Source organism: Lissotriton vulgaris, chromosome 6 (assembly GCF_964263255.1).
Source record: "Lissotriton vulgaris chromosome 6, aLisVul1.2, whole genome shotgun sequence".
Taxonomy (NCBI): domain Eukaryota; kingdom Metazoa; phylum Chordata; class Amphibia; order Caudata; family Salamandridae; genus Lissotriton; species Lissotriton vulgaris.
In genome coordinates this window covers 1,853,240,788-1,853,253,881 of record NC_141694.1, presented here as the reverse complement: position 1 = coordinate 1,853,253,881, position 13,094 = coordinate 1,853,240,788, and the positions used below count along the sequence as shown (strand labels likewise).

General features: G+C 44.7%; 1 protein-coding gene across 1 annotated transcript in view; it reads left to right on the top strand.

The window, feature by feature from the left end:
- IFT172 (intraflagellar transport 172) overlaps positions 1-13,094 on the top strand; it is a 1,181,874-nt gene that overhangs the window by 300,128 nt on the left and 868,652 nt on the right. Inside the window, exons 12-13 of the mRNA XM_086928171.1 lie at positions 9,157-9,210; positions 11,920-12,023. Of these exons, the coding sequence (XP_086784297.1) occupies positions 9,157-9,210; positions 11,920-12,023 (158 nt within the window). The remainder of the gene's footprint in view (positions 1-9,156; positions 9,211-11,919; positions 12,024-13,094) is intronic.

Here is a 13,094-nt window from a genome sequence, read left to right as displayed (position 1 = left end):
GGCTCCTCGCGTTTGGAGGCAGCTGAAGGCGGCGAGGAAGCTCCTGTCGGCACTGGATCTGGATAGGGCGGAGTATGCCGCTTTGCGCCTGAAGCATGCCTTTTACTCAGGGGGGGACAGGTGTGGTAGGCTCCTGGCCCATCGGCTCAGGGTTGCACAGCAACGTAATGTGGTGAAGGAACTGGTGGGAGCGGACGGGGTTACTGTTTCAGGTGACGCGGAGGTGGCGGAATCCTTTCGTAGCTTCTACGAAGCATTATATGCTGCGGAGCCCTCCTCGCCGCGGGACGCCGAGAACTATTTGGAGTCAATGGCCCTCCCGGTGCTAGAGCCCGCCCAGGCGGACCACCTAGAGAGGGACATCCATGTGGAGGAAGTCATCTCCGCTATAGCGCGACTGAAGCACGGCAAGGCCCCGGGCCCGGATGGCTATACGGCCTTGTTTTATAAGACCTTCTGCTCCGCGGTGGCACCAATCCTGGCTCGACTGTTCAACTCCTTCTCCGAGCCTGGCGCTGTCCCACCGGACCTTCTTAACGCGACGGTGACGGTCATCCCGAAACCCGGAAAGGATCGGACCTTGTGTGGTTCGTACAGGCCCATTTCACTCTTAAATGTTGACCTCAAGTTATATACGGGGATCCTAGCGTCCAGGCTTGGCCTGCACCTACCGGGACTGGTGGAGGCGGACCAGGCTGGCTTTGTACCCGGTAGACAGACGGTGGACAACACCAAGAGAGTGACGCACGTACTAGAAAAGCCCTCACGTATCCCGGGGGAGCGGATGTTGCTATCAGTTGATGCGGAGAAGGCCTTTGACAGAGTTCATTGGCCGTACCTTGAGCTGGTTCTCAGGAAACTGGGAATCGGCGAGAAGTTTCGCACCATGGTCTTTAATTGTTATAGAAGACCATCGGCGTCGGTGCGGGTCAATGGGTGTAGCTCCGGTAGCTTTGCCATTGAACGCGGTACGAGACAAGGTTGCCCCCTCTCGCCGCTTTTGTTCGCCCTTTACATTTAGCCGTTTGCCCAGAGGGTCCGCAATAATCCTGACGCTATTGGGGTTAAGATGGGCCAATATGTCCATACTGTTAGCCTTTACGCGGACGATGTCCTGCTGACCCTGGACGACCCCAGGAGGTCACTCCCTGCTTGCGTCCAGGAACTGGACGCCTTTGCACGTGTGGCCGGCTTTAAAATGAATATGGCCAAGTCGGTGGCATTGGACGTGTCACTAGCCACGGACACCAGGAGAGACCTTCAGCGTCTTTTCCCCATGCAGTGGTCCTCGTCTACGGTGCCATACCTGGGGATCCTGCTGGCGCCCTCGCTGCCTGAGATGGTGACAGCCAACTACTCTTCCCTCAGCAGGAAGATCAAGGAGGAACTCGGCCGATGGAGCAAGGGCCTGCTTTCGTGGCTGGGCCGTATCGCAGCGGTGAAGATGACGGTGCTGCCCCAGATTCTGTATCTCTTTCGCGCTCTACCTCTCCAGCCCCCTGTGGGTTGGATACAGCAAACGCATGCTGACATCTCCCGCTTCATTTGGCAAGGCCGCAGGCCACGGATGAAGAGGGTCCTCTCCACGCTCGCTCCGGAGGCGGGGGGTCTTGGTATCCCGGACCTCCGGAAGTACTTTCAGGCGGCGCAACTGCAATACTTGGTGGAGTGGAGCAGGTGGGAATCCGACAAACACTGGCTTTTCCAAGACCAAGCGGTGGCGGGCCGTACCCTCCAGGAGGTTCCGTTCCTGCGCCGCGCGCATCGCCCGGCTAATCTTTACGCCTCTTTTGTTACGCGGGTCCCCCTGCGGGTATGGGATGCGGTTTGCGAGGTCCGTGAACTGACTACCTTCCCCTCGCCGTTCACGCCCATAGTGGGTAACCCGGACTTTGCCCCAGGCTTAGAGCCAGGAGCCTTTTCCCATTGGGTGAGCGCGGGCTGCAGGGCCCTTTTCCAGATTTACGGGCCGGAGGGCGTGATTCCTTTCCAACAGCTCCGACAGGAATTCGGCCTGACGGAGATGGACAGACTGCGCTCTATGCAGGTTCGACACTGGGCTCTCCAACCCCAGGTACGCGACGTCGCATCCCGCCAAATCACACCATATGAGCGGTGGCTGGTGACCCGGGCCTCGGACGCCAAGCTCATTACTGATTTGTATAAATTCCTTCAACCCCCGACGTTCCACTATCATAACCCGGGGAGGGAGCGCTGGCACAGAGAACTGGGCAGGACACTAAGCCACAAGGAATGGGACAAGATCGCATATCGGGCGAGGCACTCGGCATACCACACTGGGCTTACGGAGACCTTTACTAAGGTGTCTACCTTTTGGTATTACACCCCGGAGAGGCTGTATGAAATGCATAAACATACCGACAAGGGGTGTTGGCGGGGTTGCGGACAAGAGGGTACCCTTTCGCACATTATTTGGGCTTGCCCGGTGCTTACTGCTTATTGGAAGGAGGTTTTGGTCGAGGTAGATACGCACTTTGGAATTGAGCTGCCGCGCTTCCCCGCGTATGTTTTGTTAGGCCTTCCCAATGACCTCATGTACCCGTTGAAGTCTCGCAGGGGTAGGCAGATTGCTATCGCGCTAGGCTCAGCGGTCCAGAATTTTCTTGTCCACTAGCGCACCGCCACTGTCCCCTCCCTTACTGGTTGGCTACATAGACTCTGGCAGGTATTGGGCATGGAGAAGATGTCGCTTACGGTAGCTGGGAATGTAGATCAGTTCGAGGAGCTATGGCAACCTTTCCTGGCACTACTGTCCACGGAATTCCGGGAACTCACATGCCCGATTTATCTTCGTCTTCTTAGGCTGACGCCACCGGCGACCCCGGGGGATTAGAACGAATGGGGGGTAAGATCTTAGGGGATGGGGGGTGGGCTGTTTGGGGCGGGTTATTCTAATACGGGCCATTGGACGGGGAAGTTGGGGTATTGTTTCTTTCCCTTTTTTCTTTCTTGGGGGTGAGGGGCTCGGAGGGACTGGGTTATGCTTTGTTGGATTGCTGTTGGCTATTCGCGCTCAGCTTTGGGTGGGGGGTTGGGGTACATGAGAGGGTTATGTGAACTGCCTTATTGCCTTACATTTGATGTCTTCCCCTTCTGGACCATCGACCTCCCTCTTGACCACCGCTTCTCAAACACGCTTCAATTTTTCTTTCACTACATTGTATGTAACCTTAACCTCCTATTCCCTTCCCCATGTTTCTTTTGTCTTAATAAAAATGCTTTAAACCTAAAGCGGAATGCCCAAAAATGCCAGGGTTAGTGAAAGTGACATCAGACACCCTTTGACCTTGTGGTATCAGTGTTGACCCGCATTCCTGAACACAGTGGCTGACCCTCCACAGCCCTCTATTTGCTGCTGGAGAGTGCAGATAGGCATGATGTAGCAACACTACCCTGCGGCCGGCGCCTATATGGTGTTTGCTTTGTCCTTCTCCCCATTGGCTACGTCACAGTGAGTGTTACTGTTAAATCAAAATATACTAGATTTCTGGGTTGTATGGCAAAGTGGTAGGTGGTGGGACGGGCCAGTGGGGCCCCCCGTGCTGGGGGGGCCCTCCATGTGCTTTGCAGGGGGGGCCCTCAAGTTTTGTTACGGCACTGCATACTGACTAACACCGAACAGACTTATTTTGCATCCTTTATTTCCCAACTGTCTGAACGGGGTTTTGACTTATGGAAGCATACTATACACATAAAATCAGTCTTGGGTTCACAGGAATGGCAAGTTCAGGGAACAGAAGCACTATTTAGAGCATGCCTTATTCCACAGCCGATAATATTTCTGAATGACACTGTGCAACAGACTTCCTGTCTTGGAATAGCATGGGAACAAGGATTTGAACACACCTCAGATTCCCACACCTTCACACATCAAATTTACATCATGTGGAGGGAATACAATAGATGACAAGCAGTACAATACTTCAGACCCCAATTGGAAGGGATGGTTAATTTGGCCCACAGACACAAACAGATGTCAGTCAAGATTCAGGGGTACCACCGAAGGGTTTAGTATTCATAGGCCGGAACCAAAGCTTTGCATAAAGAGAACATCCGGGGGTGGTGACATCCTACAGCGTTAGGAAGTTGTGCCTCGATTGGCTAAAAACATTGACACTGTTTCAGGTGAAACAACAGTTGTCCTTACTCTCAGATGAGGTGGATCTAAGGGATTTTTTATTAGGTCCCTGAAAGCCACATCAGAAACGTTTCTTATGTGCTATCTATAATGAAATCTGGAAGATCTCTCAACAAGAAGCTGCAGTCAATGGAATTAACAGAGAAAGGGTGTTAGCTGTAGAATCCATAATCTATTCACTGGGCAACATTGTATCTTCTGCTATAGATATACTAGAACAAGATCTGTCCATACTACAGCACAGACAATCTCAACTACGTTCTATTATGTTATTAAGCTGGACGCTGCAATCATTGCATGCTGATTATGTGCCTTAGCGAATTATCAACAGTACATCTTTGTTTTCTGCATACAATCTTACTACAGAACAGATAGCAATGGCACAAAGTGGAGAAAAATATACAATGCTGTGTATTGAAAAACTGAACCAATTACCTTTTACTGTGGCACCATCCACAGAATGGTTAATCCATGGCCATATAACATTACTGGTCACAACTTTCCAGTTTCAGTATTGCTTAGAGCAACAACAGGTGGGCAGGTATGAAGCAGTGGGTAGCGAACTCATCAAGGAATCTTGGGAATTGCCATACATATTTTGATGCAGAAATGGGGACATGAAAGTATTACTAAGCTGTACAAGCTGCTAGAAAGCTTTAAGTGGATCTCTCATATGCCAGGATATCATGCTTCAGGAGGCCTGCAGTGGTTCAGTTTCTAACGTATTATGTTACTTGAAAGGGACCCCAGCTGCCGTGATAAATCCGGTGTTCAAGTTACTCTTAAATGGGAGTTACCTGATGCTGAATGATCTTGGTTGTTGTGGGATGCTCCCGGGCATCTCCTAGCTTGTCACTGTAAGCTCCGGGGTTACTTGCTATACGAAAGTATTGTTTCTGCTGACCCATACAGTCAGGGAGGCACCTTTGTTGAATGGTTACTTTATACGGTTTGATACTCTGTGTCGATGAAAGCCATGCCCTTAACCTCCACAAGAGAAATTTATGATCTTCAGGTTGCAAGGTCCTCGGCTGAGATACAGGTTCTAGTATGAAAAAACTGCCCTTCCCATTTCTCAGAAATGGTACAATGTATATTTAACTTGTCGGATACGATGGGTATAGTACACCTATTTATGGCAATAGGTTCTGAACTGTTAAGCACCTTTCAGACAATGTTTGGAGTTCTTCACAATTTCATACACTCTGTATTCGGAAGCAATTTTTGGGGGCTTCTGCTGATCCTGTTCTTAATAGCAGGTATCCTGATTTTCATTTTTAGGTCTCGCCTAGCGATGCAGCGCATGGGATGCTCGCCTTGGCGAGATCTATTGTTGTCGACTTGGTTGCCGAAGGGGGACAGGACATGTGCACGCGTGTGGAAGATAGGAGATGTGCACGTGTACGGCTCGCAGCATTATCACAACTCCTGCTCGCACCATACGCGTGCACATCTCCTGTTTGTGCGCGCACGGACAGGCGATGGCACGTTCCCACAGAGCAAGGGGCAGTGCTTGTGGATTAGGCGTCGCCTCAGAAGCATAGCATGGCTCGGGATCGGCCACCTCCCTCATTCTGTTTACAGTATGGTAAGCGCTGCTCTCCGGTACTGAGGCTTCGTTAAGTGGGCTCCCGTGTCATGGGTCTGGCTGAGGGGGTATTGTATTCCGTTACAAGTAAAATGTGCTAACGGGAACTGCCTGCATTTTTTTAATATGATGAGATCCGGGAGACGTTGTGGACGTACGGCCAGAGCTGCCGACTTTGGATGGAGCTGGGGAACCAAGTTCCGGGCTCGGCATCAGCTCAGCTTCCTGTGATTCTGAGCAAACCACTTAGTCTTACCGTGCCTACCAACAAACAAATGTGTCACCTTGTGTAACGGAACTAGTGCTCGTGTAATGCACTCCAATACCTTTGTGTCGAGTTCACTCTATATAAAACTGCAAAAAAGAGAGAGTTCCTAAGCCTAATCGCCGGTACCGAGATAGCTTTAGCCGTTTTTTGTTGATTTATTTGCAGATTTATATAGCACAAAAGATTTATATAGCGCAAACTCGAGCCAAAGGTATAGGAGTGCTTAACATGAGCACAGTTACGTTACACAGGACACATTAATTTCCTGACAGTGCTTGAAGATGCGCCAAATGGCTTACTATAAGGTAACTTGGGGCAAAGGATAAACTAAATTTGGCAGTTCTGGTCGAGTGAGTTGGGCATATTGCCATATGTACGATCACAGAGGTGTTTAACATAACTCTTCATAACGGGCATCCCACCCAGCAGCGAGATGGGAGTATGCTTCTATTTCTTTAGGCTAGTGAGCAGTTTTCATGCTGGCTTAAAAGCTGAACCTTTTCTGTAGTAAAGCCTAGCTTGAATTCAAACATTGACTGCTGGGACATTAATGTGGAAAGCTGTGAAATGTTGAATGTTTTAGCACTTTTAAATAGGCTCCTATAGTATTTCACTGGCATGGTTAATCGACTGTCGGCACCAAGCTGCTTCTTGAGTGTTGGAGGAGATGGAGCGTTGGACTCTTAAAAAGCTAAAAAATTCCTGCTTTGGGTTGAAATAACCTCGCTTGTGTAGCGCTGCCCGCTCTTTGCTGTTCTCTTCAGTGTGTTTAATTAAGAACACATTGATTCACGTTACAGCTGGCTGCCGTTCTGTTTGGCCTTTTGGTGTTGTGCCCCCATCTTCCAGCCCCCTTGGTACCACCACTGTTGCATGGGTGAGGCGTGGGCCCTTTCATTATCTGGGGTGCGAAGTGGCTTGAGGAGTTGATTTTCATTACTCCTCTGTCCTTTTTGGTGTCATAAATCGAGCTCACTTCCATATTACTTAGATGTATGTGCGCAATGCGTTGTAATGGTTTGCGTTGTAATGACTACGTTGTAATGGTAGTGCGTGGTAAAAGATTCATTGTAAAGGTTGTATACCATATTACTTCCCTGCTTCTGGCTGCTACAATAAAAGGAAATGCTTTTGCCGGTGACAACATAGGTTTGCACGATTGGCTGGCTAGATTAACCCTCTACAGAGAGTGAGAAGATTGGATATTTTTTGGCAGCAAGTTTCCGTCATTACTTGTTTTTAATGTATCAAAAGTTGTTTTTTTCACTCGATTTGCTTTTTTAGATGTTTTTTGTTTTGGGCGAAGTTTGTCCAAACTCTTCGTCAGGGCTTGAGTTCTAACAATGTATTTTTGTTCGTGGATTAGAAACAAAATGCTGAAACCACTTTAAAAAATGTTAAAATTTAAGACAGCGGTACAAAAGGGGGTGGTGATGGACGGAGCATCTGAATCAATCAAACTCTCACACCCAGTCAAAAGATTGGAGTTTAATCCATCACTGTTCTTTAGCCAACTCTGCCACCCCAGTTCAGACATGGCTATATGCAAATCAGTCTGACCCTGTGCCTCATGGGAACAGTCCAGCCCGAACTGCCAAGCCATGTCTTCCCTGGTCCGGAAACAAGCTTCCGAGGACCGGTTTCTGGCATTCCAGCCATCTTCAGCCCGGCTTGCTCGAATCCAGTGGCAAAGTGAGCAAGGGACTCATGTCTGAGCATGCCCTGCCACACTTATGGCGGCCAAAAGCGGTACAAAAGGGGGTGAGTGTCGTCCATCACCCAGGGTCCTACAGTCTCTCACTTTAGGTCAATGGGGTTAACATTATCCTAGAGGGATTCTTGGCTTTACACCCACATACATGCTAGGTGCACTTAGGTATATTGAAGTTAGGGTTGCATCGTAGGAGTACGCATTTTATTGTCTAGTATTTTTATAACTGCCTGTATTCATCGTTTTAGGATGATGGTAGAAATCTACCATCTTTTTACTCTGTTTTTTTAACATTTGTTTTTATTGTTTTTATAGTTTCCTTAAAGTTTGAGAAACAAACCGTTTATAAACAGTCCGTATACGTTTTTTGTGATCTCTGATACAGGTGTGCAATGCAGAGTACAACATGGTTATGTACAATATACAATCACATATAAAAGAAAAAAAATGGTTGTAGCTTAGCCATCAGTGAGGATGAAAAACATTCCGATATACTGTGAAGTTGAGACAACAAATGCAAATGATGGGAAATAAATCAAAAGGATATATTAGGTAATGGGGTCTCAAGCAATACATATATATGGAATCATGTTTAACAGTAATACAGCCTCTTAGTCTAAATCACATGAGGTTAAAAGGAAAGGGTATAACTCCAGTCCATGAAAGTACTGCTGGCTTAGTGAGACCTTAGAAAAGGTATAATCATTGCCTTCTGTGTGATCGCTGTGCGAGTTAAGATTTCAGTGAGCAGTAACAACCAAGTATGTCTCAGCCATGCATTAATGTATCTGGGTGGGTGACATCGGTGGGACAATGTCATCATTGGTATGTACTGCCATGTCAGTTGTTGCGTCCTGATCTAGCCGAGTGAAAATCTAACAATATTGCATCCCAAGTTGGCACCAATGGTTGCTGACTTATCCCTATCGCGCATACCATCCTTTTACTCTGTTAGTGCTTCGAATCATTTATATCCGTTTCTGTCTAATGGTTGTTTCAGCATGCCTATTTTACACTAGAATGGCGCTGGTTCAATAAATGCTTATTGAAAAACGTCCCCACCGTTTATTCTGTGTATCTCTATAAGACAAAGTGAGCACGACTGACTGAGGAAAAAGTATTGCACTATTTCCACGATTGAGGGATCAGGGTTGTCATGTTCAATAGTTGCCAAGAACTATTCTCTCCTTGGTAAGAGGGGTTTTTAGTGGCACTGTGAGCTAGCTGGTATAAAGGCTAACATACCCGGTGGGGGTGTCTAGAATCCGTCTGGACACCAATTCTACAGTGTATGTTTTCTTTAAATGTGCATATCCTGTATATGTTTATAGGAACTACATAACAATGGTGCAGGTTTTTTACTGCTATGATCTGCACTTTAAGTGACTCATAAATGCCCACTGCAATCGTCTCTATTTTCTCCTTTGCAGGTGGCATGGCAAGGCTCTGGAGGCAATGAGAAGTTCTTTTTTGAAAACGAGAACGTAAGTGGTACTAACAATTATGCTTATTGATTAAGCTAGCCTAAGGCACTGAAATAAAGCAAATTCATCTGAAATAAATGTGTGTGAAATAAGCATTCAGCCTGCTCACTTCTTAGTTACCTTTTGTTGCACTACGTGGGGAATAAGGAAACTTGTGCAAAGGGCATTGAAGCAAATATTCTTTTTTGTTTTTATAGAGCAATGGATATGTTGGGTTCCTCTGCCATATCTTCAATAATGTCTTCTTCCTTCAGACCGTGTACAGGTTATGATGTGAACTTTTTAATTAACAGTCATATTTGGCAAGACCAACAGCATCAAAGTATCCCCAACACATTCATTGTAGCAGTCCTGTGTGCACATCTGTGTCCAGGACTCTAAATAGGGCAACCTTTGTGAATCCAACCTTGTCTCTCCAATAAGACTAAACCTCTCCTCTTGTTCACCAAATGTGAAGCATACTATTCATGGACCATTGCACCTGTTAGTCTATGCACATCAAGGGGCCAGCATGGGCTAATTCTATGACCCACCACCACGGCATGCGAGAAGACCAATCCATGAAAAATGTTGTCTTAAATATTTGCCCAAGTTTCTGAGTGGGCTTTCATCACAAATCTCAGTCATTGAACTTCTGAATGGATGTTTTCTGTCGGGCTTCTTTGTCACCAATCATGTATAGATTTTGATGATTAGACCCTCATCAGTTGATTACTATGTCCATTAGTGTCTCAAAAAGCTCTATTCTATCATGGAATTCCCTGTCGGCAAGATCCCCAAAAGGCATCTTTTCAAATTTGAAAATGTATTCAAACAAGAGATACATGCTTATAAATTGCAACATTTAATTTTTTTTAATTTATGCAGGATCCCTGAAACATGTTTTAAAAAACACATTTTCAAATTTGAAAATGAATTTAAACAAGGGAAACATTCTAGTGAGGACAAGACTTTATTCCTTTATATTTTTACCATTTAAAACAATGCTGCCATTCAAGCAGAATCTGTCATAAAGTACATTTAATTGAAACTACTACTGTATAAAAATATCTTAAAATTGAAAAAAGTTAAGAAATTGTCTGTGGCCAAGGCTCTTGGACCCTAATCCTTAATGTTCAGAAGGGAACTTTAAGAGTGACAACTAATTTCACTTGCATAATTAGCATTATTTTGGCTGTGATAATACAAGGCTTTAAAAGATTACACTTGCAAAAGTAAATTATGAAGAAATATAACACTAAAGAACCAACAGTAATTTGTCAAGGACATGTTGGCTTTAATTCACTTTTTTGATTGAATGAACATATTTAATACATTATAATTATGAAAACAAAAAAGTGAGAAGGCAATAAAGGTATTGGTGGCATCTGTATATGAAGACATAGAACTAGCATGATTTTACAAAACTATTTGTCAGTATTGTCTTTTGCTCTGGATTAGCTGCCTCTAACCTTACTCTACCTAGATAGATAGTGTCATGTATCATAGCTTGGTACCATTTCTCAGCCGGCCTAAGGCTCATTCTAGAAATTGAAAAGGAACAACAGCTGATCTCATGAGACAAATTAAAAAATGTCAGACATTTGTATGGCGGCTGCCTTGAAATCACCTCCTGTTTTTGCTGAAACTGACACCCTTGTGGAAGAAGTCTTCCTTTGCAATTTATTTGCATAAATTCTGTTCATCCTTTACACTACGGGCCAGATATACTGAGATAGGATTCACAAATAGCGGTTGCAATTTGTGCGCTGTCTTTTTGCGAATCTTATGGTATTTTGCGAACCAACCTATGTACTAATAGGTCAGTTCACAAAATACTGAATCACAGTGGGTCGCAATTTGACCCACCTGATGAATATTAGTGAGGCAGTTCACAAAAAGAAACCTACTACGATTCACTGTCATCTTAAGGTTGCCTGCTGGGGTCAGTAGACCACCATTTCGTCGATTACTTTTAAATAAAGCAACCTTTTTTTCCTCATTTTAAATGCAACCAGTTTTCCTTAAAGGAAACTGAAATGTGTTTTTTTAAAAATGGATAGTCGGAAAAGTTTTGAAATCTATTTATTAAGAGTAGGCAGTGGCCCTGGAGACCACTGCCTACTCCTGAAAAGGATTTTAGACATTTCATAAAGGGAAACCCCTTCCCGTTTGCAAATAGGTTACCGTCTCCTTTAAGGTGTCAGTAGAATATTATTGTTTTGCTACAGGATTTCAGTTGCAAAACATGAATACATTCCATAAGGAATTGCTAATCTGACCACGCCCCTTCCAATAGTCATTTCTTATGATTTCCTATACCAGTTTAGCGATACAGTAGCATCTTACCGAAATGCTAAATGTTTAGTACATTTGAAAATCAAATTTTCTTGTTGCAACCCCTTTCATTTACTGAATCACAAGGTTTGCGATAAGAAAATGCATTAGTACATCTGGCCCCTATTTTTCTTATCCTGTTCTTCCGAGGTATAGTTTGGGCTTACTATTCTACACTTCTATTGTATGCTTCTCTTTATGATTATTGTTGCGAATCCTATTATGCTGCATGAAAAGTTGCTTATTGTAGCCCTAGTACCTTATAGCTACTTACGTACATGTGACCCTAGAACATAGTACTTTCATACATTTTTAACCAGACTGTTGAGCACTTTAGGGTTCCACAATCTGAGCTTTCACCATATCTAATTATTTATATCCTTCCTCACACAGGTGTGCATGATCTTCAATGCTGGCGAGCTGACTCTGGTCGAATATGGTAACAACGAAATCCTAGGTTCTGTCCGCACCGAATTCATGAACCCGCATCTCATCAGGTGAGTCAAACACCATTTCAATAAAGGGCAGGGCTTAATGAGGCCTTTCATAACAACCAATGTTTCTACTGGACTCTATATTTGAGGAAAGTAAATTTGCTACGTTAGTAAGTCTAAGAAGTGGTCCAGCAAGGCTCATTATTGCCCAGTGCGTTTATATGCAGCATCGGCCCTGGGTAACTAGGTGACTAACATCCATAGTTAAACAATAAATATTTTGAACATCAGGAAAGAGGAATTAGTTTAATTCAATCATACTTTCTGAATTTCTCTTGAACGTAAAATCATTATTAGAGAGGTAGTATACTACAAAGAACAGGTATGTTTTGTATGGTTCAAATGTCTCCTAATGTACAGTAGCCAGAAAATTCTACACTGATACGCAAAACAAAAACAAAATTGCCTTGTTTTCTAGTATTATATGACTCACTTGTATTACCCCTTTCATACAAAGGAATTTATCTGTTATTCAGGAAGCCCCAGATGATACATCTCTTCTGACAAGCTTTTAGCCTGCACTATAGCTTACCATCGGGCTAAAGAGACTCCTGGTGTTTATTGTATTCATGTCAGAAGTTTATCTGACTGTGCATACTCTATCCACCCTCCATTTTAGTTCTCTAGAATGTGTGTGTGTGGGTGTGGGTGTGGGTGTGTGTGTGTTCTTTTCCACCAAAAGTGTCCTGCTATGGAGGGCACTCTTTCTCACGGTTGTTGCGCGTTTGCAAGGCTGGACTCGCCTTGTATAATACCTCTCACCAAAAGAAAAACGCAGCACTCTCTCAGTAAAGGCAGTATGGCAAATTTAATCAAGATTTAAGCAGAGCCATATCGCCTCCTCACCGGTGAGGAGGAGATATGGCTCTGCTTAAATCTTGATTAAATTCGCCATACTGCCTTTACTGAGAGAGTGCTGCGTTTTTCTTTTGGTGAGATATATTTATATATATATATATATATATATATATGTATATATATATATATATATATATATATATATATATATATATATATTCACGCTCTGTTACGCCTGCGGCTTCTGCACTTGCGAGTGGTTGTGCTCACATACGT